Source organism: Dipodomys spectabilis, unplaced genomic scaffold, assembly GCF_019054845.1.
Source record: "Dipodomys spectabilis isolate Male_0828 unplaced genomic scaffold, ASM1905484v1 ptg000002l, whole genome shotgun sequence".
NCBI lineage: Eukaryota > Metazoa > Chordata > Mammalia > Rodentia > Heteromyidae > Dipodomys > Dipodomys spectabilis.
Window position 1 is genome coordinate 49352022 of NW_024870679.1, and position 24667 is coordinate 49376688.

The following is a 24667-nucleotide window of genomic DNA, read 5'->3' on the forward strand; positions in this document are numbered from 1 at the left end:
GTCCAGCAGTGTTTTAAGCCAAGGATCAAGAAATTGCAGCTGGCTATGCAGATCTTCCTGCTTTTCCATGGTTCATACGCCAGAGGATAAGAATGGATTTTAAGTGTTGAGTTAAAAAGAAAACTTTGTGATATATAAGAAGTACATGAAATTCCTATTTCAGTGTCCATAGTAACTTTTCTTTATAACAAAGATACACTGTTTTCAGGCTTTAAATAGTTGGTGATGCACCGGGCCAGTGGCTCAAGCCTATAATCCTAGCTACTCAGGAGGCTGAGGTCTGAGGATAGAGGTCCAAAGCCAGCCCAGGCAGGAAAGTCTGTAAGACTCTTATCTCCAATAAACCACTAGAAAAGTGGAAGTGGCGCTGTGGCTCAAGCGGTAGAGCACTCGCCTTGAGCTGAAGAGCTGAGGGACAGCGCCCAAGCCCAGGGTTCAAACCCCATGACCGACAAAAAAAAAGTTGGTGATGATCTAGAACATTGCAAAAGAATGAGACTGGACTGCATCCAGACTTTTCAGGACAGAATAGGCTGTGCTCATGCCTGTAAATCCTAACTACTCAGGAGGCTGAGCTCTGAGTATCACAGTTCAAAGCCAGCCAGCGCAGGAAAGTCCATGAGATTCTTATCTTCAATTAACCACACACACACACACACACACACACACGCACGCACACACACACACAAAGAAGAAGAAGAAGAAAGAAGAAGAAGGAAAGAAAGAGAAAAAACCCCGAAAGTGGAGTTACAGCTCAAATGGTAAAGCTGGTAGTCATTTTTTTTTTTTTTTTTTTGGGTCCGGTCCTGGGGCCTGAACTCTGGGCCTGGACGCTGTCCCTCAGCTCTTCAGCTCAAGGCTAGTGCTCTACCACTTGAGCCACAGCGCCACTTCCGGCTTTTTTCTTTTTGCTTATGTGGTGCTGAGGAATCGAACCCAGGGCCTCATGCATGCAAGGCAAGCGCTCTACCACTGAGCCACCCTCCCAGCCCAAGCTGGTAGTCTTGAGCATAAAAGCTCAGGGACCCGGTTGGAGGTGTGGCTGTTGGTAGAGTGCTAGCCAATGAGTAAAAGCGCCTCAGGCATAGTGTTCAAGTTCCAGTCTCAGACCTAAAATAATAAATAGCTCAGGGACAGCATCCCAGCCCTGAGTTCAAGCCCCGGGACTGCACTAAAGAAAAAAAAAAAAGGAATGCAAAGCCTTGGTGAAATGACAGGACCAAGAACAGATACACTAGCCACTTAACTGATTTCTCTTTTCATTCCTTCCCTCTCCACAATCCATTCTCCACACAGCAGCCATTTTTTTTTAAAAGAAAAATGCCACTCCTTACCTACAATAGTAAAATCACCCTCCTTAATGGTAATCTCGAAAGTTTCAAATTAAAAGTTCCTAGTTGACCTGCCCATCTTTTATAACCCAATGTTTCCTTCCACTGTTACTAATAACTTATTTGCATTTCCCGAGGCCCTCTCTTTTTGGTTCTAGGAGAAACAAACCTCTCTTTGCCTGAAAAATCAACACTCCTCTTTCTTCCTGCTTCCACTCCCAAAACGCTTTGTGCTTATGCAGATATGCAGCGTTGAGTGTTTTAATTCCTGCCATCAGATGGCAGAAACTGAGTCGCAAACTATTCCATCCGCAATCAATAGTAAATGCCTAATAATGAATGGAGGTAGGTGGAGGACTTGAGTCACATCAGGTGGCAGGCTCAATTTTGCCGTGTCTAAGACGGATTAGCCACCCTTACCTCACATTGCTGATGAAGAGATAGACAAAAAAAACTACCTTGCCCAATAAAACGTGAGTTGAAACCAAATCTGATTTGTGGCCAATACAAAACGAGGTGAATGCTTAAGGCAGACACGGCCCTTACATGCCTGCTAGGTAGGATCGGGAGACAGTTCCCCCCAGAGCACACACACACCCGCCCTGCACACACGTTGAGCCCAGGGGGTCCGGGCGCCTACGGGGACCCTCCAAGGTGACTGTACCGCTCTTCGATCGCAAATGTTAGGCAGCTCCAGAAACCCTGGGCAGTGAGGCGAAGACACTGGCATTACAGAAAAGACGGCCGAGTGTTCCCGCGGTAAAGGCCTTTGGAGCAAGGAAGGAGGTTGCCTGTCTGTCAAAGCCTTGGGTCAAACCGTAATCTCGAGCCCAGTGGTCAGCAAAGCCTTCCCCTAGGCCCTGAACACAACCTTGAACCCAGGGCCCCAGCACACAGGCTGCAGCCTCGTGAAAGTCACGTTCGCTCTGCTCCTCTTCTCGAGTACTCTATGGTTCTCGTGGTGACTACTCTAATTCTAGTTCCGGTCTCTATGGCGGCGGAGGCAGGAACGGTTGTAGGTCGGCCGAATTAGCCGCCTAAAGGGCCAATAAGAGTGGAGGAGTGATAAAAGATTACCCAATAGAAACTAGAGCTTGGGGTCAGGTGGTGAGATTGGCAGCACTGGTGACCAATGAGGAATGCTGAGGGCGGGTCTATCGCAGGGCTTATCCCGCCTGTCCCGCCATTCTCGCTAGTTCGATCGGTAGCGGGAGCGGAGAGCGGACCGCAGAGAGCCCTGAGCAGCCCCACCGCCGCCGCCGGCCTAGTTACCATCACACCCCGGGAGGAGCCGCAGCTGCCGCAGCCGGCCCCAGTCACCATCACCGCAACTATGAGCAGCGAGGCCGAGACCCAGCAGCCGCCCGCCGCCCCCCCCGCCGCCCCCGCCCTCAGCGCTGCCGACACCAAGCCCGGCACCACGGGCAGCGGCGCAGGGAGCGGCGGCCCGGGCGGCCTCACATCGGCGGCGCCTGCCGGCGGGGACAAGAAGGTCATCGGTGAGAGTGGACGGGGACGGGGGTGGGGCCGCGGGGGGAAGCCAGACCACGGGACCGTTAGCCGACTCGGGGTGGGCCGGGGCGCACGGGCCGGCGGGACCGACTCCGCGGCGCGCGGCCGCCCCTCCCCCCCGGCCCCACTCGGCCACGCGCGGGCCGGGCAGGCGCGTGCACGCCGCCTCCGCGCCCCCCGCGGACCCCTCGGGCCGCGCGCCCCTCCCCCTGCGGCCGCGCGCCGCCGACCGCGTGTGCGGCGGATCCCCGCCGCCGGCCTCGTGCGCTGGGGCCGCACGCCGTTGTTCCGTCCCCCACCCAGCTTTCCTTCCGCGAGTGCCCGGAGGGCGCGGCGCGCCGCCTACGCAGGACGGAGTGGGCCGGGCGGCTTCCCCTGCCCTCACGTGCTCCCCGCCCGCGGCCTGTGCTCACACCCATCTTGGGCCCGCGCCCCGGGCCCTGCTCTGGGGCGCCCCGCGCGCGGCTTCCCGGCGCCCACGTGTACGGCGAGGGCGGTGTCGCGGCCCGGCCGCGACTGGGCCGGGAAGAGAAAGGGCTGTCAGCCGGCCAGGCACCGAAGCCAAGCTATTGTAAGTAATTGAGGGTTGTTTTTTGCTTTGTTTTCCAGCAACGAAGGTTTTGGGAACAGTAAAATGGTTCAATGTAAGGAACGGATATGGTTTCATCAACAGGTGAGATGGCATGCTTGCCGGTGTCCCGCCTCCTGCCTGTGAGCGCCGGGGCCGGAGGCTCCGCGGGGTCGGGTTGGCGGCAGCGCGAGTCGGCACCCAGCCGCCTTCAGCTGGGCGGACACCGCCTCCAGCAAAAAGGAGAATTTTGAGTACCGGAGAGATTCCTGGATCTGTAGATTGTCTTTGTTTTGCAATCTAAAACCTAGCCTTCAAGGCTTCCTCTGGCACAAAGCAGTTTTAAGCGGAGGGAGCGCGTGAGATCCATACCTGCTAGCAGTTCAGCAAAGTACAGACTAGCGCGTTTGTATCCTTGTCATCCTTTACTGCGACTGGCATGTGACAGTGTGCTCTGATCACTAACGTACAGGTTATTTTCACCTTGTTACCCTTTGGAAGTACCATGATTTGACGTGAGTTGTACATGAGGATTTGTCATTTCTGGGATATACTGCCTTTGTTTAACATTTCAAATATGCTGTCTTTTTTAATGCCTCGAGTACATTTTCTGTTAGGATTTCTGTGACCAGAGAGACCTGTTTTCCCCATAGAGTAAATGGTGAAAGAAAATGATCCTTTTCCTGCTTCAATTTTTATTTCTTCTACTTCCTTATTCTATCTCCTGATGAGATCCGTTCTTTTTTTTTTTTAATTTTTTTTTATTAAAGCCCTGACCCATGTAGCTTATTCAAGTAGCCTCTGCCCTTGGAATCTTAATCGTGTTTGTCTGGAGACAGTCACCATCCCTATCTCCAGATTGACCCTTTGAATTGTTCGCAGCGGTAGTGGTGGTAATGTGCGGTCCGTCCCTGGCTGCACTCTCCTTGGGCTCCCTTGTGAGCCGGGCATCCTTTTCAAGATGGCTGCCAAGGCTAGTGCACTTGCATGGGTGTAGAGCACCGCGAGTGCCAGCAGCAATCTTGGCCGTACAGCTGTGATACTTGGCGCCATTTCAGCATTTTTCTTTCTTACATCCTTGCTTTAGAAGCAGCTAGATGTTTAAAGGAACACTGAAAAGTCACATAAAATGCTTGTGAAATGAACACTACCAAATAGACAGCCAGGCTTTTAGACATAATTGATGAAAAAAAATGTTCTTTGATCCAACCACACAGTGTTGAAGAAACACTTCAAACGAGATTACAAACGTTTAAAAGTCTGCTTTTTCACATTTGTAGTTATAGGAAACATTTTGTTTCTTTCAAACTCTGCAGGCAACTGTATCATTGACTGCATTTTTCAAAATTTAGGATGAGTTGCTAGTGAGGAAGGGACAGATGGGGTTGGTTTACTGCTTTTTAAACTCTGGAGGTAATCATGATTTAGTTGCTGTTTCCATCTTAACATGCTCAGTATTCATCTAACCTTTAACCCGATGGGGTTTAATATAAGAGTGTTGAAAATGCAGATTCTTGAGTTGTGCCTTGGGTGGTCTGGACTCATTACATCTGTGTACATTTTAACAATCCCACCTGATGGTGAGAGTGGTCTGTTCACTGTACCCTTCATGAACCACTGCTTTTAATCTTTGATCCAATGCTGTTAATAAAGTTGGTTGGAGTCTTGTTATGTGGTTTTTTTTAATGTATTTAAGGGAGTTTAACATTTGCCTTGTTTTTCTGTATTTTATTTATCATTATTGTTATTTATTTTTTGGTTGGTTGTGGGGCCTGAACTCTGGGCCTGGGTGCTGTCCCTCAGCGCTTCACCTCAAGGCTAGCACTCTACCACTTGAGCCAGAGCACCACTTCCAGCTTCTTTCTGCTTATGTGGTATGAGGAATTGAACCCAGGGCCTCATGCATGTGAGGCAAGCACTCTACCACTGAGCCACTTTCCCAGCCACTTCAGTATTTTATGGAAGAAAGTTATCTGGCATGAGTAAAGAAAAATTACTAAATTTTCCTTAAATGCCATTCATTGAGTATCTCTGCTCTTTGAATCAACTTATCCTTTAGGACAGTTTTAAATGTAAATTCCTTTTTGAGCATCCTTTGGACTAGCCTATTTTGTTAACTGGTTAATGTGTTTCACTTCTAAACATGCTGTTTTAGTTGGGAGACTTAAGTGAAATAACTTGATAGTTAAGATATGGAGATTTAGTTGTCTACATTCATGTTTAATTAGAATATAAAACTTTATTTGTTGTGGTAGTTGGAATCACCAGTAGTCCTACAGCCTGGTTGGAAGTTATCATTTTTTTTTTGTGCCAGTCCTAGGGCTTGAACTCAGCTCCCTGAGCTGCTTTTGTTCAAGGCTAGCTCTCTACCCTTTGAGCCAAAGCTCCACTTTCAACTTTTTAGTGGTTAATTGGACATAGCCTCACCAACTTTCCTGCCATGGATTGGCTTTGAACTGCAATCCTCAGATCTCAATCTGAGTAACTAGGATTCCAGGCATGAGCCACCAGTGCCCAGAAGAATTATTTCTTTTAACAAGTTTCCCATTTAGAATTTATTGTACTTTTTAAAAATTAAATAATTGTGTGGTTATGTGTGCCTATAGTCCCTACATTTCAGAAGCAGGACAGTCAATAGTTCAAGCCTATTTTGAGTATGCAACAAAATCTAAAGATTGGACCCTTAGAGATGAAAAAACATACTTGCACTTTGTTAGACAATGCAATCTAGGAATTCAGAGAAAGGAATTCATTGAATTATTCCATTGTTTGATGTGTTGGCTAAAAAAGTAATTGGACTCCATGTGAGGAGTTTATTGGCTACCCTGTACAAATTACTGTTTTATTAGCTGTTGGGAATTGATCCATATTCAACTCATAAAAGACTTCTGCGAACTAGTAAGACTTTACTTTTCAGTGGGACATGGGTCTCAAGATTCTCACTATCTCAAGATATCTTAAAATTTAGTGGCCTTGCTTTACCTTCCAATTGCTGGGAGTGTAGGCTTCTATCACCATACCTGGCTTGCCTGGGCATACATCTTTTATCTTGGCAAAAATTGGGTGATGGATCAGGATGTGGCTTGTTAGCAATCTTAAGTGCCTACCTATGTTTGATTCCTAATACTCCCCTAAATGATTTAAGAATCCAGATTGTTGTGTTTTTAAGATCCGAACTTCAGCTGCTTACAGGGGCCTGTATTCCCACATAAATAAAAATCAGCTGCTGACTATTAGTCACCACTTTTAGATGTCAGACTGTGTCACATTTTGTTACCTTGAGTTGCTGACTCCTTTTCCTGCCTGGCCTGCTCCTACCTGAGTTTATTAGAATAAAACTGAGGTTTGTCAGTTTAATCTCAGTTTCATGGTTCTCCCTTTGAGATATTCCATGTATGTATAACTAATCATCACTGATTTTCTTTACTCAGTGGTAATAGATGTAGCTAACAAATATTTACCCAGGGTCTGTTGTAAGTGCTTAGAATAAACTAATTCACTTGACCTATGTGGCTGGGCTCACACCTGTAATCCTAGCTGAGATGTGAGGATCATGGTTCAAAGCCAACTAGGGCAAAAAAAAAAATACCTATGAGACTCTTGCCAAGGAACCATCAGAAAACCAGAAGTGGAGCTGTGGCCCAAAGTAGTAGTTTTTGCCTTGAGCAGAAAAGCTCAGGGACAGCACCCAGACCCTGAGTTCAGCCCTATTTTAGACAAAAAAAAAGGTAGGTAGAGAGATGTACATATAGGTATTGTTGGTAAGTAGCAGAAGTAGGATTTGAACTCAGTTTTCCTATTCTGGATGGAATTTGGGTTTAGCTACTATTATGCTGTCTCTGAAAGTACACCCTAATCATCTCCAACTTGGTAGTTTTTCACATAGAGATGATTTCTTAAGGTGGCTGGCTATTTTTAGCCATTGGGAGATTTCTTATGTGATCTCTAGCATGCTAACCACTAGAGCTCCAGTGTACTGACTTAGTTCTGCAGATGTTCTTTTTCATGAAGCTTTAGAGTGCTCAAAGGAGTTAAAGCTCTTGCTTACTTCCTAGTATAGAGAGGCAATTACAGAACTAAAAGACCAGTGACATTTATATCATGTATGTGTCTTTTGTTTTTACATAGTTTGTGAGCCATGGGTATTAAGATTTTTTTTTTTTATCAGTTGTGAACTCTTGAACTCTGGGCCTGGGCACTGTCCCTGAGCTCTTCAGCTCAAGGCTAGCACTCTACCACTTGAGCCACAGCTCCACTTCTGGCTTTTTCTGCTTTTGTGGTATTGAGGAATCCAACCTGGGGCTTAAGGCCCCATTCCCAGCCCAGTATTAAGCTTTTTTAATGATTGCTTTATTTCAAATAATTGGCAAGAGTCTAGTTCTTAGTTTGCAGGAGGGGGGAGGTGTTTAGATCTGTGGAAAGGTTATTAACCAACAGTCTTTTGGGCTTCAGACTAATAAAATTTCATCTAAGTAGGCCCATTTCAGGTTGTGAATAAAATAATTGACTAAAAGCTATACCTTAAAGGAGGCTTAGAGACTTGTAGTCTGCTGCTAAGAAGACACATGGGAAGTTGGTTCTTCAACACTGGACTCTTAAGACAGATTTGTGTGCGAGATTGATAAATATGCGCCTTATATTAGTTACTAAGCATAAACTAGCCAGAAATTGTATCTGGCAGCAAGTCACTGATTTGTGACTTGGAACAGGAATGAATACTCATATCATTATATAGTGGACAGGAGGCTGTCTTCTTGCAAAGTAAAATTGTTGGTGTTCAAAAAAAAAAAAACCCCACACCTCTTTGCCAGGCACCCTGTGGCTCACACCTGTAATGCTATCTACTTAGGAGGCTAAGATGTAAGGATCACTGTTCAAATGGGAAGTGGCGCTGTGGCTCAAGCTGAAGAGCTCAGGGACAGTGCCCAGGCCCAGAGTTCAAGCCCCACAGCCAACAACAACACAAAAAAGCAAGCCTGGGCATGAAAGTCCATGAGGCTCTTACCTCCAGTTAATTACCAGAAAACCCAAAGTGGCTCTGTGGCTCAAGTGGTAGAGTGCTAGCTTTGAGCTGAAGAGCCCAAGTCCAGAGTTCAAGTCCCACTACCCACAAAAAAAACCAAAAACCCTCTTAAAACAACTAGTGCATTTTCCTACCCTTGGCGACAGCCCTTGAAAAATCTATGGTCTAAGAAACAGGATACATCTTCTGTGTTTGAGAGACAATTCAGGGCCAACTTCAGGACTTAGAAAGTAATGTGTGGATGCTTTAGGGTTTGGAACATACTAAATCTTGGACTTAGCACTGGGTTGTAAATTATATTCAAGTATTTGAACAGTTTGTGATAACCTGCAATACAGTAACAATAGAACAATATAACCATTTCATAGGAAGAAGCTCGTGGTAGGTTTCATTTTTTTTTTTTTTTTCCTGAAGGCTAATTGCTCTACTACTTGAGGCACAACTCCATTTCCAATTATTGGGTGGTTAATTTGAGAGAACAGTCTCAAGGACTTTCCTGCCCTAAGCTGGCTTTAAACTGAAATTCAGATCTCAGCCTCGAGTTGCTAGGATTACAAACATAAGCCACTGGTGCTCAGCTTGAGCTTGTTTTTTTATGCATATATTTATAACATAGTTGTGTTTTAGGGGTAGGAAGGTAATCAGATAGTGTGAGCACATGTAACAGTGCTTGAGTTTGGATTGTGCCTTGAAAAGCAAGAAAATGTAAAAATGGTTTCTAAGGTGAACAGAGTATTAGAACAGTTAAGTTTAGATATTTTCCTGGTTTGGATAAATGAGTGATAAAGAACAGTAATTGTGTTTAGTCCAGAACTGGCTAGGATACAAAAGGCAGTCAGTATTTAAGGATTTGAATACCTACCACGGTGTGCTACGAGATATGAGTTCTGGTGATGAAAAGAAATGAGACTGACAATAGTGGAAGTGTTGTGTTTTTTATTTGTTTGTTTTGAGGTAGTCTCTTGCTTTGTAGTCTGCCTACTCTGGCCTTGACACTCAGTCCTACCTTCTGACTGCCATACCCAAACAGATACTACATGTATGTAGTTTTGTGTACTGCAAGGACACATGGAAGGATTCTTGTTGCTACTCATTCTAAAGTTGGAGAAATTATGTGCTGTAATCTACCTCTAAAGCTACAATGTAGAAATTTCAGAATTAAGCCTTTATAAATGATCAACATAGTAAAGACCAGGCTCCATGAAGTCAAAAAACTATTGTCCTTTGGTTGCCTTGTTTGTAAAATGACAGAGGGTTTTTTTTTGGGGGGGGGGGGGTCCGGTCGTGGGGCCTGAACTCTGGGCCTGGGCGCTGTCCCTCAGCTCTTCAGCTCAAGACTAGCACTCTACCACTTGAGCCATAGCGCCACTTCCGGCTTTTTTCTTTTTTGCTTATGTGGTGCTGAGGAATCGAACCCAGGGCCTCGCCTCATGCATGCAAGGCAAGCGCTGTACCACTGAGCCACCTTCCCAGCCCATGACAGAGGTTTTATAAGGGTACTTAGACTGGACATGGTGGACATTGAATGATCTGTTTGAAGCCCTTGGTAGGTGTAGTTTTTCATTTGGCAGTACAGAAAAAGGTAACAGCAAGGAGGCAGCTTTTCTAGCTTACATAGATGTTAATGCAGAAAGTCAGGTTTTCTGTTGATAGTGGTACTTTAAGTTTCAAGGTAGTCATTTAACAAGTTACAGCTAGATAGATTCAATATATCTAATTTTATTCTGGCTGAAAGTACATTTTTGTTGTTGTTGTTGGTCGTGGGGCTTGAACTCTGGGCTTGGGCGCTGTCCCTCAGCTCTTCAGCTCAAGGCGAGCGCTCTACCACTTGAGCTACAGCGCCACTTCCGGTTTTCTGGTGGTTTATTGGAGATAGGAGTCTCACGGTCTCTCCTGCCCGGGCTGGCTTTGAACCGCGATCCTCAGATCTCAGCCTCCTGAGTAGCTAGGATTACAGGCGTGAGCCACCAGCGCCCGGCTGAAAGTACATTTTTATTCAAATACTTAGTCGTGATGCTCTTTATTAGCCTGACAGTGTCAGCAAAATTGTAGGTGCTGTATTGTCTAGTAGTTTTGTGTGCTTTTTTTTGAGATAGGATCTCCCTTATCATGTGTAGCTCAGGCTGGCCTTGAGCTAATGGTTTTCTCAGCCTCCTAAGTACTGAGATTATAGGTATGTATACTGGGGTACGACATTATTAACGAACAGGTTGATTCTGTGTGCCTACAAAATAATTACAAGCTGTTTTAAAGGCAAGAACATCTGGTGCATATTTTCAGGCTTGTGCCCTTTTTTCTTTTTGGTCTGGTCGTGGGGCCTGAACTCTGGGCCTGGACGCTGTCCCTCAGCTCTTCAGCTCAAGGCTAGCGCTCTACCACTTGAGCCACAGTGGCACTTGCTGCTTTTTTCTTTCTTATGTGGTGCTGTGGAATTGAACCCAGGGCCTCAGGCATGCAAGGCAAGCGCTCTACCACTGAGCCACCTTCCCAGCCCCTTGTGCCCTTTTTTAAAATTTTTTGAAGATGTTCTGACTAGGAGTTCTAGATATTAAAATAGTCATTGGGTTTCAGATCTAACTAGTAATTGCATTGTTTTGTGGTAACTATGGACAAGTGAACTGTTGATTCCTTGGTGGTTTTTGTTTTTTGTTTTTTTTTAACTGGGTTTGAACTGAGATCCCTTTTACTAGGCAAGACTACGATTTGAACCATGTGCTGGGTGTGTGTGTGTGTTCATAATGTGGTTTTTTTAAATGTTTTCTATTATAAAAATAATGTACAGAGGGTTACCTTACATGAGTAAGGTAATGAGTACATTTCCTATTGAGCATTGTTAACTCCTCCTTTGTCTTTCCCCTACCATCCCTTCCCTCCTCAGCTCCCCCCTCCCCCCGCCCCCAAGTTGTGAAGTTCATTTTCTACATGGTGTCTTGTACACCTCATTGTTACAATGGGTCATCCTGTATCCTTGTTTCAGCAGTTTGTTATTTCCCTTTCCCTCCCTAAATTAGAAAAATGTATATACAAGATGCAGGGCACCAATATCAAATACAGTGAAAATAGAGATTATACTGTGGGGTGTGCTGGTTAATTTTGAGATAGGGTGTCATTTCCTGAGTGGATGTATACTTGGACTGTGAATACTTGTTTTGGGCTTTCCATTTTCACTAGGATGACAGGCATGTGCCACCACACCAACAATTAGATTCTAATAGTCCAAGCTATGAACTTAGGTCAGAATTTTGTATGAATTCTTTAATTGCATACATTGCTCTATAGATAATGCAAGAAAGTAACAGTAGCATGCTAGTCCCTCTAGTTCATTGGGACATGTGATTTTTGGTCAGTTAATACTTGAGCTACTACTTCTCTAAAGCCTTATGACCTAGTGATGGTTAGTTAAGAGGGTGGGACATTGCACTGAAGACCTGAAAGTCTTTCTCTACCAGTAGTTCTTCTGTTTCCAGTGTAATCACACCTCAGTGTTCTAGTGATCAGTTTCCATTTATCATTCCTCAATATCAGCCATTCAGATATTTGAAATGCTTCAGTGAACAAAACTTCCCACTTTAAGCTTGCATTTTAGTGGAGTAGGGTGGTAGTAAAAATAAAATTAGCAAATTTCATTATAGCATTATTCTCAATGGATATGTGCTATACATATCTATTATGAGGACAGTAGTTAAAGATGCTTCTGGTGTGAGGAAACACTTCAGTCTTCTTGGTGGGTCTTCAGATGACAGTGATGCATGGAATGTTGATTGGTAATAACTATTCTGATAAAAGGAGTGTGTACAGGGTTCTCTTCTGTGTTGTCCTTTCATGAGCCCACAAGTTGCTTTTGTGGCTAAAGGACTATCACACATGCTGTGTATGAAAGGCTTCTTTCTTGTCTGCATGACATTCTGGTTTCCCTCACATGTGACTTTACCCTAGTGGATATGTATAGGCTCAGAAGAGGACTAGTAAGACCTAAAGAGAGAAACCCTAAATGCAGCTCCATGGGACCACTCCAATGAGAAGGTCCTTTCAGAAGTGGCGCTGTGGCTCTAGCAGTAGAGTGCTCGCCTTGAGCTGAAGAGCTCAGGCGGTGCCCAGGCCCTGAGTTCAAGCCCCATAACCAACCAAAAAAAAAAAAAAGTCCCTTCGGTGAATCTTCCTGAGACCTGGAAGATGCCGGCCTTGCTTTGCTTTTCTTTTGTTTGGGGTTCTTGTAAGAAACAACTTCCCTCTTCAGACCTCAAGCTATTCAAGGGGAAGATAGGTGATACTGGAATTTACTTGAGTAGTTTCTAGTTGTCCTCTTTATCTCTCTTTATTTTTTTATTTTTTATTTTTGCCAATCCTGGGCTTGAACTGAGGGCCTGGGCACTGTCCTGAGCCTCTATGCTCAAGGCTAGCATTCTACCACTTGAACCATACCACCACTTCTGGCTTTTTCTGTGTATGTGGTACTGAGGAATCAAACCCAGGGCTTCATACATGCTAGGTAAGCGTTCTACCACTAAGCTACATCCCCAGCCTTCATCTCCTGTTTCTAGGGATCTGTCTTGGGGAATTTGGTAAGGCCATCCCTCTGGGATTTCTGAGATAAGCTTACTGCTCTTCAGGGCATATTCCTAGAAAACAGGGCTTGTCCCTGGACATAGCCTAAGGCAGATGGTTTTATGCAGTCATCATTAGTATTAATCTCTCCAGGTTTATTACCCCAGTCCTAGGGCTTGATTGAACTCAGGGCCCCAGTTCTGTCCCTGAGCTGCTTTTTCTCAAGGCTAGCACTCTACCACTTGAACCACAGTTCTACTTCCAACTTTTTCTGAATAGTTTACTGGATATGAGTCTGACAGGATTTTTCTGCCTGGGGCTGGCATTGAACTGTGATCTTCGGATCTCAGCTTCTAGCTAGGATTACAGGTGTGGGCCACTAGTACCGGCCTCTAAGACCTTTACTTTTCTTTTTTTTTTTTTTTTTTTAACCTGTCTTTGGGTCCTAGGGATGGAACTCAGGGCCTTACACTTGCGAGGAAAGCACTTTGTCACTGAGCTACATCCTAGCCCTCAAAAGTCATTCTTAGCAAGAGTTCAAGGCTTTAGGTTCCTCAGTTGAACCTAAAACAGGGTAATCTTGAGCTGTGCACTGAATTGATTTGCAACTGCATTTCTGCTTTATTAATGTCTCACTCATTTGTGCCTGATCCCTTAGTCCAGGATTTTATCAGGCAAAAAATTCAGCTACACATTTGACAAATTGGGCTTGACCAATGACTAATACAAAATGATGTCTAATGTAAAGTCAAAAGAGGATATGCCTATTACAAATGATCTTCCCACCTGTGGCTCACACCTATAATCTTAGCTATTCAAGAGGCTGAGATCAGAGGATCTCAAATCCTCCCCAGGCAGAAAAGTCTGTATCTCTAATTAACCAGCAGAAAGATGGAAGCGGACCTGTACCTCAGGTGGTGGAAAGCCAGCTGTGAGTGAAAAAGACAGGTGAGAGTGCAAGGTTTAAGTTCCAAATCCCTGTACTGACAAAAACAAATGCTCTTCCTTGCCTTCTTACAAATGGATGGCACATACATAAGTGGTGTGGATAATATCAGGATGTCCATGTTTATACCAGCCGGGTGCTGGTGGCTCACGCCTGTAATCCTAACTACTCAGGAGGCTGAGATCTGAGAATCCACGGTTCAAAGCCAGCCCAGGCAGGAAAGTCCGTAAGACTTTCTCTAATAAACCACTAGAAAACCAGAAGTGGTGCTGTGGCTCAAGCGGCAGAGCACTCGCCTTGAGCTGAAAAGCTGAGGGATAGAGCCCAAGCCCAGAGTTCAAGTGCCACGACCAACAAGAAAAAAAAAATTAAACTTACAGAAGATCCTATTTATCCCTCCTCTCCCCCATCATCAGTGTATCCCAAACCAGAGTTTAGCATTTATTACAATTGATGGATGGAATGACATTGGCCTGTTGATAATCACCTTAAATTCAGAATGTATGTAAAGGTTCCTTCTCTGTCTACATTCTTAGGGACTTTTTTCTGTTGTGGGTTTTATGACTTCAGGAAAGTTTTGGGATTGGAATGGGTGAAAAGGAAATGATGGAGAGTAAAATGGGAAAATACTTCCTACTTCTGTTACCGTGTTCTAGAGATAAAGGTGGATTATACTGAAACATTGTTAATATTTAATAGGATAAGGAGTGGCAGTATACTTTGCTTGTCACACTTTGATTTTATTAGAACCTTTTGTTTAGTTTATGGGATTACCATTGTTGCAGTCGCTTACTAGTGTGTGGGGATCTTTGTCAGCCCTGGGACTTGAACTCAGAACCTGGGCTCTGTCACTGAGCTTTTTTGCCCAAAGCTTGGTTTCTACCACCTGAAACACAGCTCAACTTTCAGTTTTTTGGTGGTAATTGGAGATAAAACTATTCCAGACAGTCAAGGAAAAGGTGAAAATGCACCAGTGACTAGGCATATTCTTCATCTTTAGGAATATGAAATGTTTTCCATCTTCTAACTTTGTTCTGTTTACTTTGTTCTTTATTGCAGGAATGACACCAAGGAAGATGTATTTGTACACCAGGTGAGTGCTTGTGTAAATACCTACACTTCTGACTCAAGGCATACAAAGAAAAAAGGGTGAATGTGTTCTCCACTATTGTTCATTGCCAATGGTTAAATCCAACCACCCATTTATTTAATTACCTGATAAGTGATAGCATGCTTAAATATGTGCACTAAGTTTTTATACCTAATTCCAAATAAACTCATAATCGCCATTGATATTAACTCCTATTTTTTATAAACAAAAAAGGAGTATTTTTGTTCTACTTTACCAAAGTTGATGGCTTTGGGAATGATTTAACCAGTAGTTTTTAGTGAAAGGGATTGTGGCGAGTTTGGGATTACTCAGTAAATAATTAGGTTGGTTACCAGTGTTGTAGAAGGGGAAAGCTTAACATAGTGTAGTGTGTGTTCACGCACCCACACACGTGCACAAGTGCATATATATTATATGTATGTGCTGAATTTTCTCCTGAAATATCATTTAAGGAAAAAGCTTTTGAAAATGCTCAGGCATTGAGTAGTTAGGATTATTGCTAAAGTAAGCCTCTACCTCAAAATTAATTATACTTAAAGGTTCCATTGGACTTGTTCATTTTCACAGGTATGGAATCATGTGTATATACTGAAGTTTTTTTTCACTAAACTCTTGAAATGTCTGCTCATTGAGATTATTTTAAAAATTCTTATGCACTAATGCAAAACACAAAAGGCAGAGTCAGTTTCCAACTCTCAAGTTCAGGCACGTAAGGGAGGTTAGATAACAGCTCAGTTCTTAGGAAGAGCTGGCTATCATAGGTTTGTGTTGTATAGCACACTCTGAGGTGTGCTGTACAGCATTCATTAACAGTCTGGTAAAGTAGATCAAATTTAGTATACCCAAAACCCTGTCAGATAATCCAAGGGTCAATTGTAATTATGACAGTATTTAAATTCTAAGTACAGATACAAGACAGATGGGACAAAATGTTACCTTAAATGTTTGTTTTACAAAATTAGTATTCTTATATGGGTGAAGGTAACTTAACCTGTTCCTTCTGCATGTTCAAAAGAACATGCAAGTTTAAAAGTAAGAGACACCAACCAAGGCTTTTGCTGCCTTGCCTGTTGGCAACAGTGAGATAAAGAGTTTGGGGATTTTAATAATTCATACTTCTGCTATCACCCATGATTCAGGTAATTGAGAGTCTGCTGTATATGAAAGGTACAAACTATGTGACGGTTTAGATGACAGATGAGATCAATTTGATTTAACCCACCCAGTTGATTTTGACCCACAAGGTGTCACCAATATGCTTTCCTTTATTTTGGAAATGGTTTCAACATGTAGTTGTTTCTAGGTAGAGATTTTGGCTGCTCGATTCTTAGTGGTGTATCAAGGAGACTGCAGTTCTGAGCAACTTAATTGCCCTCAGATTGGTTGGTTGTCCTGCCTCCTCTGGGATGGAAATGCATGGGTGATCCTGTAATGGATACTGCTGTGATGTGGAATGAACATGGGGATTTTTAGTCCCAAGACCTGGATTTAGAAAAGTTCTCTCCTTTGCCACTTACTAGCTATATGACCTTGGGCAAGTCACCTAACATTTAAAAGCCAGTTGTAAGTGTTATTGTATTTTTGGGACATAATAACCAACAGCCCTATGTTGTCAGATAATAACAGTGACAGAGTTAATATATGTGAAATGCATTTCCCTGGAAGTATTATCACAGGTTGAAGGAATCTTGGTTGACATTGGTTGATATGGTAATACAGGGACAAAGTTGGTTTGGTCAACTTTGAAGCATGTAAAACTAAACTCGCCTGTCATCTAAACTGGCCATGTGTGGGGCTAGCTTATATTATTAAGTGCAGTCTTTGGGGAATAGATGGTAGCCTCATTTTGTTCCAAGTTACATGTAATGCTTTTGCAAAGAGCATTAAAAAAATATGAATATGCTATTGTGGTGTCTGTTCTTGAGTGTTAAATTGGTTTTGTAAATAGTGGTAAAATGTCGGGGGCCTTCTAAGATTGGAGACTTTGTTGTGGTTGGGGGTAGCATTGGTCCCTGCTTCCCTAAAAACTTAACTGATGGTTCCATCTTACTTAAAGCAAATATTATTAAGATAAGTGTATATTCAAGCTAAAATAATAATTGACTCTGGTACATTTTAAATGAAAAAGCGCATTATTCTCCCCTGTTAATCTATTTTTGGAATGTGATATTACTAGACTGCCATAAAGAAGAATAACCCCAGGAAGTACCTTCGCAGTGTAGGAGATGGAGAGACTGTGGAGTTTGATGTTGTTGAAGGAGAAAAGGTGAGGATGCTTTTTGTGTAAAGGTTTGACTTGAGTATGGAAATAATTTGGAGATGTCATCCATTAGGATGGTGGCTCTAATGTGGATGGATGATGTGTTCAGGTGACCACATGAACACAGGTGCATCAAGCCTAATGTGCTGGCTGCAGTTAGAGAGCAGTCTCTTCAGAACAGTGAGGAGCTGAAACTTAGTCATTTTATACATCCCTGCCCATACAGACAACTCCCTCACCCCTTTGGGTTTTTTGTTTATTTCTGTTCTTTTTTTCTGTTTTTTCTTTGGATTTGTGTGAAAATTGTTGGAAATACTCCTATTTCTGTTGTCACTATCACTACCAATATGTAATGGCTTTTGTAGGGTGCGGAGGCAGCAAATGTTACAGGTCCTGGTGGAGTTCCAGTTCAAGGCAGTAAATATGCAGCAGATCGTAACCATTATAGACGCTATCCACGTCGTAGGGGTCCTCCACGCAATTACCAGCAGAATTACCAGAATAGTGAGAGTGGGGAAAAGAATGAGGGATCGGAGAGTGCTCCCGAAGGCCAGGCCCAACAACGCCGGCCCTACCGCAGACGAAGGTTCCCACCTTACTACATGCGGAGACCCTATGGGCGTCGACCACAGTATTCCAACCCTCCTGTGCAGGGAGAAGTGATGGAGGTAAGCCATACCATTAGCATGGGACAGAAATGTTTGTAGCCCAGGGCCCATTCATTGAACTGCATCTCCTCTAGCCTTTAACTGTGTGTTTTCACAGGACTATATTTCCTGAGTATTATAACTGCTGCTTTTTTATATCCTATGATACTATGATTTGAGCTAAGGGGCTTCATGTTTGACATAGATACTTTAGCCACATCCCTGGCCATTTTTGTTTTGATTATTTTGGAGATAAGGACTTGTATTTTTGCCTGGGCCAGCATGGACCACAGTCCTTGTATTTAATTTACACTTACCATGTAGCTGCTATCACAGGTCTCTGCCATAGCACTCAGATTGATTGGTGAGATGGGAATATGCTCAAACTTTGGCCCCGCTGTGCTTGATCTCCTGATCTTCACATCCCAAATAGCTTGGATTACTGCTATGAGCCACTGCATCTGGCTGGTTTCTATTTTTATTTATTTATTTTTGGGTCCGGTCGTGGGGCTTTACCTCTGGGCCTGGGTGCTGTCCCTTAGCTCTTCAGCTCAAGGCTAGCACTCTACCACTTGAGCCACAGCGCCACTTCCGGTTTTTTCCTTTTTGCTTATGTGGTGCTGAGGAATCAAACCCAGGGCCTCAGGCATGCAAGGCAAGTGTTCTACCACTGAGCCACCTTCCCAGCCCCTCTATTTTTATCTTTTAACTCTTGGAATTTGATTATTTGGATTTGCCTATTTGTCTCAACTCTGTTAACTAATCCGATAGGTTTTAATTTCTGTTACTCTTACAGGGTGCTGACAACCAGGGTGCAGGAGAACAAGGTAGACCAGTGAGACAGAATATGTATCGGGGTTATAGACCACGATTCCGCAGGTATGGCCTATATAAACCTGTTTCTATTCAGTTGCTTGACTGAACATTAGGCCTGCAAGCATCGTACTTCTAGAGATTTTGTTCAATCACTTATCTGTTAACGCTTCACATTTTCTTTCATCAGATGCCTAAGAGATGAACCTGAAGTCAGTTTTCTTTGAGAATGTATTCTTTGCACCTTCTTTGCTGGCATTGATTAAAAACAGCTTGTATAGATGAGGTCTACTTTATACTTTTTTTTTTCTTTTAATGAGTATGGAATTCCAAATATTCTGTCTTTGTATACCAGGTAAGAGAGTGGTTTAAATCATACACATCTTAGGCATTAGGAGTATCTGAACTACACCCTAATGGAGTAAGTATATGAAGAGCCAACAGAATAAATTTTACATTGAAATAGCATGATTTACTATTAATAAGTCATTTCTTATTTTTTGTTATTTGGTGAGTCACTGTGATAAAATTAGAACATTTGGAAGAAAGAAGCCCAATCTTAGACTATTAACCAAGTAGACTAGGAATGTTTGGCTTATCTTTTTATTACAGTAAATTTTTAATATATTGGTGCCAGTGGCTCACACCTGTAATCCTAGCTACTCAGGAGGCTGTGATCTGAGGATCATGGTTCAAAGCCAGCCCAGGCAGGAAAGTCGGTGAGACTCTAATCTCCAATAAACCACTAGAAAACCGGAAGTGGCTCTGTGGCTGGAGCAGTTGGAGCACTTGCCTTGAGCTGAAGAGCTCAGGGATAGCACCTAGGTCCAAAGTTCAAGCCCCACAACCAACAACCGCCCTGCCCCCTCCCCAAATACTTGAAAACATCAGGTAATTACTACAACTTTAAAGCAACACATTTTGCTTAAAAAAATTTTTTTTTAACCTAGGTAGGGATTTGTTCTCAATCACTTGTCAATTCAAGTATGACTGCATGGAGTTTTGGTGTGGGCTCAAAGCAAAGAGAAAGGAATCCTAAAATTTTAGGAGTTTTCATGGGAACAAAAAGGATTTTTTTGTTTATAAGGAAGATTAAAAAGTACAATCGACAGCCATTGCTCAGTGAGTTGAAGAGTGGTTGCAAGAGCCCATTGCACTTGGCTGCTTTTTCCAGACCTTTGAGCAATGGGCTGGGTTAGCAGAGTTGGATACATTTGGGCTATATAGTTGATGACATTGCTAAGGGTTGATCATGTACTTAGTGTGTAAAGAAGGGATGAGAAACATTCAAGACTGGTCCTAATCTAAATTAGGAATGAGAACAAAAAAGTAAAAGGAACATACAAGAGATTAGAGAGTCCACACACTTGGAGTGATAGGAATGAGAAGAGTACAAAAAGAAATGTAAGGTTTTTCTAAATAAAACTATCATCTTGTCACTGCAGAAGGAAAGAGGTAGTAGCTGGAAGGTGAAAATCTAGAATTTCTATAGATAAAGGAGAGTTGACTGAGAAGCCACAGGAAGAGAGTAGAACTGTTCCTGTGGTTAAGTAGCCCATCAGTTGAGGGCTGGCGTGGGGGAAAAAAAAACCAAAGCAGTTTGCCAAAGGTTGACTACTGACAAACCCATCCAATTAGAAAAACTCACCAGTGGAAATGTGGCTTTAGGAGAAAGAGGGTCAATTGCAGTGGAAAGTGAGTGGTTTTTTTGTTGCTGTTGGGTTTTGTTTGTTGTTGTATTTGAAGGATGTAGAGGAAAAAAGCTAGAATATGCTGAGGTGATTGTAGATTAAAAGTCAAAATCCTGGTGTTGGAGCTGTGAGATTTTTGAGGTTGATGTCACTTTAATAAACCAGAATGCCTTCAAGATTACTTCAACCTCTCCAATGCTGGCTTAAATCATTAAGCCTTTGTGTATGTGTGCGTGCATGTGCACACACAGGTGTGCTCCAGGTCTGGACACTGTCCTTAAGCTTTTTGCTCAAGGCTAGTGCTCTACCACTTGAGCCACAGATCAATTTCTGGCTTTTTGGTGGTTACAGGCTTTTGAGTTACTAGTGTTTGGCTTGAACCAAGTAAGTGGCTTTGAGTCTTATTTTGTCTCTAGATTTACTTGTTTTGGATATTCATAGAAATGAAATCATGAAATAAATATATGGCTGTTTCTGCTTCTACTTTGCACATATTTTCAAGATTCTCATGTAGTATATACATCGGTACTTGATCTTTTTTATGAACAAATCATATTCTTGGATACGTGTAGCACATTTTTCTACTTTTGGCTGTTATTACTAGTAGTGTGTGTGAGAGAGAGAAAACTGTTCCTGGGGCTTGAACTGAGGGCCTGGGCCCTGTCTCTTAGCTTCTTTTGCTTAAGGCTAGCACTCTACCACTTGAGCCACAGTGCCACTTCCAGCTTTTTCTGTTTATGTGGTACTGAGGTATAGAACCCAGGGCTTCATGCATGTAAGGCAAGCACTCTACCACTGAGCCACCTTCCTAGCTCTAGTATTTTGTATTATGTGCACAAGTTTTGCAGGTAGTTGCTAGGGTGTATCCCTTAAATGACTTGAAGAAATTGTCGAAATATCTGCTGTGTACTTATTCATGTGAAGGGGGCATCTTTGGTTTCGGTTTCCTACAAGTATGTGGTTACCAGAATGCCTGATGTTAAAATACTGGTGTGTCATTACTGTTACTATCTTGTTTATTATGTTTTTTGTTTGTTTGTCCTTCATTGGGCTTGAACTCTGGGCCTGAACACTGTCCCTCAGCTCTTCAGCTCAAGGCTAGTGCTGTACCACTTGAGCCCACAGTGCCACTTATGGATTTTTCTGTGGTGCTGAGGAATTGAACCCAGGGCCTCATGCATGTGAGGCATGCATTCTACCACTGAAGCTCCTTCCCAATGATTAATTTTGTAATAGATTATACGGCAGGCAAAAGTTTAGGAATCCATGAAAAGCGTTTTTTTTTGACATGTTTATATATTATGGTGCCCATATATAATATACTCAAGTAGTTGGCGTTTCTGGCTTATCAAGCAATTTAGCGTTGCTATCTTGGCAAGAAGTGATTGTATTTTGAAATTATAAAACCAGAGAGTTTGTTTTGTGGTACTGAGGTTTGAAATCAGGGCCTCATAAGTTTAAATGCTTCAGATCACATTTCACTTTTTTTTTTTTTTTGGTTGGTTATGGAGCTTGAACTCTGGGTCTGGGCGCTATCTCTGAGCTCTTTAGCTCAAGGCTAGCACTCTATCAATTGAGCCACAGCACCTACTTCCAGCTTTTTCTTTGTATATGGTGCTGAGGAATCGAACTCAGGGCCTCATGCATACAAGGCAAGCAGTCTATCACTGAGCCACCTTCCCAGCCCCACTTTACACTGTTTTTGAGCCAGTATTGCCACTAAGAGTTTTTGCTGGATTCCTGCAGATAACAATCAAGTGTTGACACTGGTGGGTGGGTTAAAGAAAGATAGTATAATTCCTAAGTTAGTAAAATGTTCATTCCAGAGGCCCTCCTCGCCAAAGACAGCCTAGAGAGGATGGTAATGAAGAAGATAAGGAAAATCAAGGAGATGAGACCCAAGGTCAGCAGCCACCTCAACGTCGGTACCGCCGCAATTTCAATTACCGACGCAGACGCCCAGAGAACCCTAAACCACAAGATGGCAAAGAGACAAAAGCAGCCGATCCACCAGCTGAGAATTCGTCCGCTCCCGAGGCTGAGCAGGGCGGGGCTGAGTAAATGCCGGCTTACCATCTTTACCATCATCCGGGTAAGTCCCTCCACCTTTGGCAACAGCGGAAATAGTCATGGGTAATCCTGTCTCATTTTAATGCAAGTAAAGAAACTGAACTCTAGATGTTGTAAATGCACCATTTTATTTACAAGGTCATTTACCCAATCTTAAAATTACTTAGATGTTTCATTATAGAAATATTGGATATCAGCCATGTTTGGACCTCTGCAAGTTTTCTGTTTTTTGTACATGGAGAATTTTCACATTGTATAATTGGTCATCTTATGTGTTTTTGGTCTTTTTTAACCGATAAACTTGCTTACTTTATGAGCACACAAATTAACATTATGCTTCTTAAGAGAGGCAAAAGTAGCTATTGAAATAGTTGCAAAAGTTGAAGCCAAGCCCAGGCAGGAAAATCTGTAAGACTCTGACCTGCGATTAATCACAAAATCTGGAAGTGGAGCTATGACTCCAATAGAGTCCAGCTATGAACAAGGAAGCCAAGCACAAGAAAATGAGGCCCTGAGTTCAAGTTCTTGATATTGGTGCACAAACAAAAAGAAGGCATTAATAACTTAGGTGATGGTAAATAGAAACCTAGATTGGATCTAAACTATTTGTAGTTGTTTTTAAAAATGCCTGTAGGGCTGGGAAGGTGGCTCAGTGGTAGAATGCTTACCTTGCATGCATGAGACCCTGGGTTCGATTACTCAGCCCCACATAAGCAAAAAAAAAAAAAAAAAGCCAGAAGTGGCGCTGTGGCTCAAGTGGTAGAGCACTAGCCTTGAACTGAAAAGCTGAAGGACAGTGCCCAGGCCCAGAGTTCAGGCCCCACGACCGGACCCAAAAATAAAAAAAATAAAAGTGCCTGTAAAGCTAATAATTCTCTGATCAAATGCTGTCACATTGTATTATTTAGTTGCTATAGCTTATTGTCTTCCTTTTTTTTTTTGGTCAGTCGCAGGGCTTGAACTCTGGGCCTGGGCACTGTCCCTGAGCTCTTCAGCTCAAGGTGAACACTCTACTACTTGAGCCACAGCTCCACTTCTGGGTTTCTGATGGTTAATTGGAGATAAAAATCTCATGGACTTCCCTGCCAGGGCTTGCTTTGAACTGCAATCCTTAGATCTCAGCCTCCTGAGTAGCTAGGATTACAGGCGTGAGCCACCAGCCCCCGGCTATTGTCTTCATTTTCTTTGCATGTGTACTTTTCCAAAATTAACAACTTTCTTACATTTGGCTTTTTACATAATAAGACAGTAATTATTTTTGGCTCTGGAATTAGTACTTTCAGCTATAGTTTTTCAGGTTTTTTTCCCTTCATATTTTCTAGATTGCCTTTGACCTCCAGAACTAGTGCAGTAAACTAGTGTTTATTACTATTTCTATTCCTGTTTGGAAGTGACTTAGATTAAACCAAGTTAAGTTAGGTTAATGTCTCCTTTACACATTACTGATGTGATCCTAGTGTTTATTATGCTAAATGGGCATTGTGATGATATTTGTGATAATCATTAATGATCATATATAATAATCTTTCATTTATTTTCTCTGCAGTTTAGTCATCCAACAAGAAGAAATGAATATGAAATTCCAGCAATAAGAAATGAACAAAAGATTGGAGCTGAAGACCTTAAGTGCTTGCTTTTTGCCCGTTGACCAGATAACTAGAACTATCTGCATTATCTATGCAGCATGGGGTTTTTATTATTTTTATCTAAAGACGTCTCTTTTTGGTAATGGCAAACGTGTTTTTTAAAAAAAAAAAAAAGCCTGGTTTTTCTCAATACACCTTTAAAGGTTTTTAAATTGTTTCATATCTGGTCAAGTTGAGATTTTTAAGAACTTCATTTTTAATTTGTAATAAAAGTTTACAACTTGATTTTTTCAAAAAAGTCAACAAACTGCAAGCACCTGTTAATAAAGGTCTTAAATAAAATAATTGTCTTTGTGTAAATCTGTAGATTTTAGTTACTAAGGTTTTTATCATTCGTAGGACTCAGCCATAATTTAAGTCATTCCAAGCCTGGTACTGTGGCTCATGCCTGGAATCCTAGCTACTCAAAGTAAGCCTGGGCAGGACAGTGTGTGCAGACTCCTATCTCCAACTAAACCCCAGAAAACTGGAAGTGGTGCTGGGGCTCAAAGAGGTTTTGGTTAT

General features: G+C 42.7%; 1 protein-coding gene across 1 annotated transcript; it reads left to right on the forward strand.

Moving 5' to 3' along the window:
* Positions 1-2511: 2511 nt before the first annotated feature.
* Positions 2512-24445, forward strand: Ybx1 (Y-box binding protein 1). The gene is made up of 8 exons (XM_042675563.1): positions 2512-2830; positions 3453-3516; positions 14985-15018; positions 17213-17302; positions 17662-17964; positions 18740-18822; positions 22274-22539; positions 24064-24445. Exons 1-7 carry the CDS (start codon positions 2665-2667, stop codon positions 22506-22508), a joined length of 975 nt encoding a protein of 324 aa, XP_042531497.1. The 5' UTR covers positions 2512-2664; the 3' UTR covers positions 22509-22539; positions 24064-24445.
* Positions 24446-24667: the final 222 nt, after the last annotated feature.

Bases quoted from the DNA above. Each gene is read 5' to 3' on its own strand.
- Ybx1 (XM_042675563.1), top strand. From the start codon at position 2,665: ATGAGCAGCGAGGCCGAGACCCAGCAGCCGCCCGCCGCCCCCCCCGCC. The intron at 2,831-3,452 runs GTGAGAGTGGAC...TTTGTTTTCCAG, and splicing joins CGGGGACAAGAAGGTCATCG to CAACGAAGGTTTTGGGAACA. The intron at 18,823-22,273 runs GTATGGCCTATA...TGTTCATTCCAG, and splicing joins TATAGACCACGATTCCGCAG to AGGCCCTCCTCGCCAAAGAC.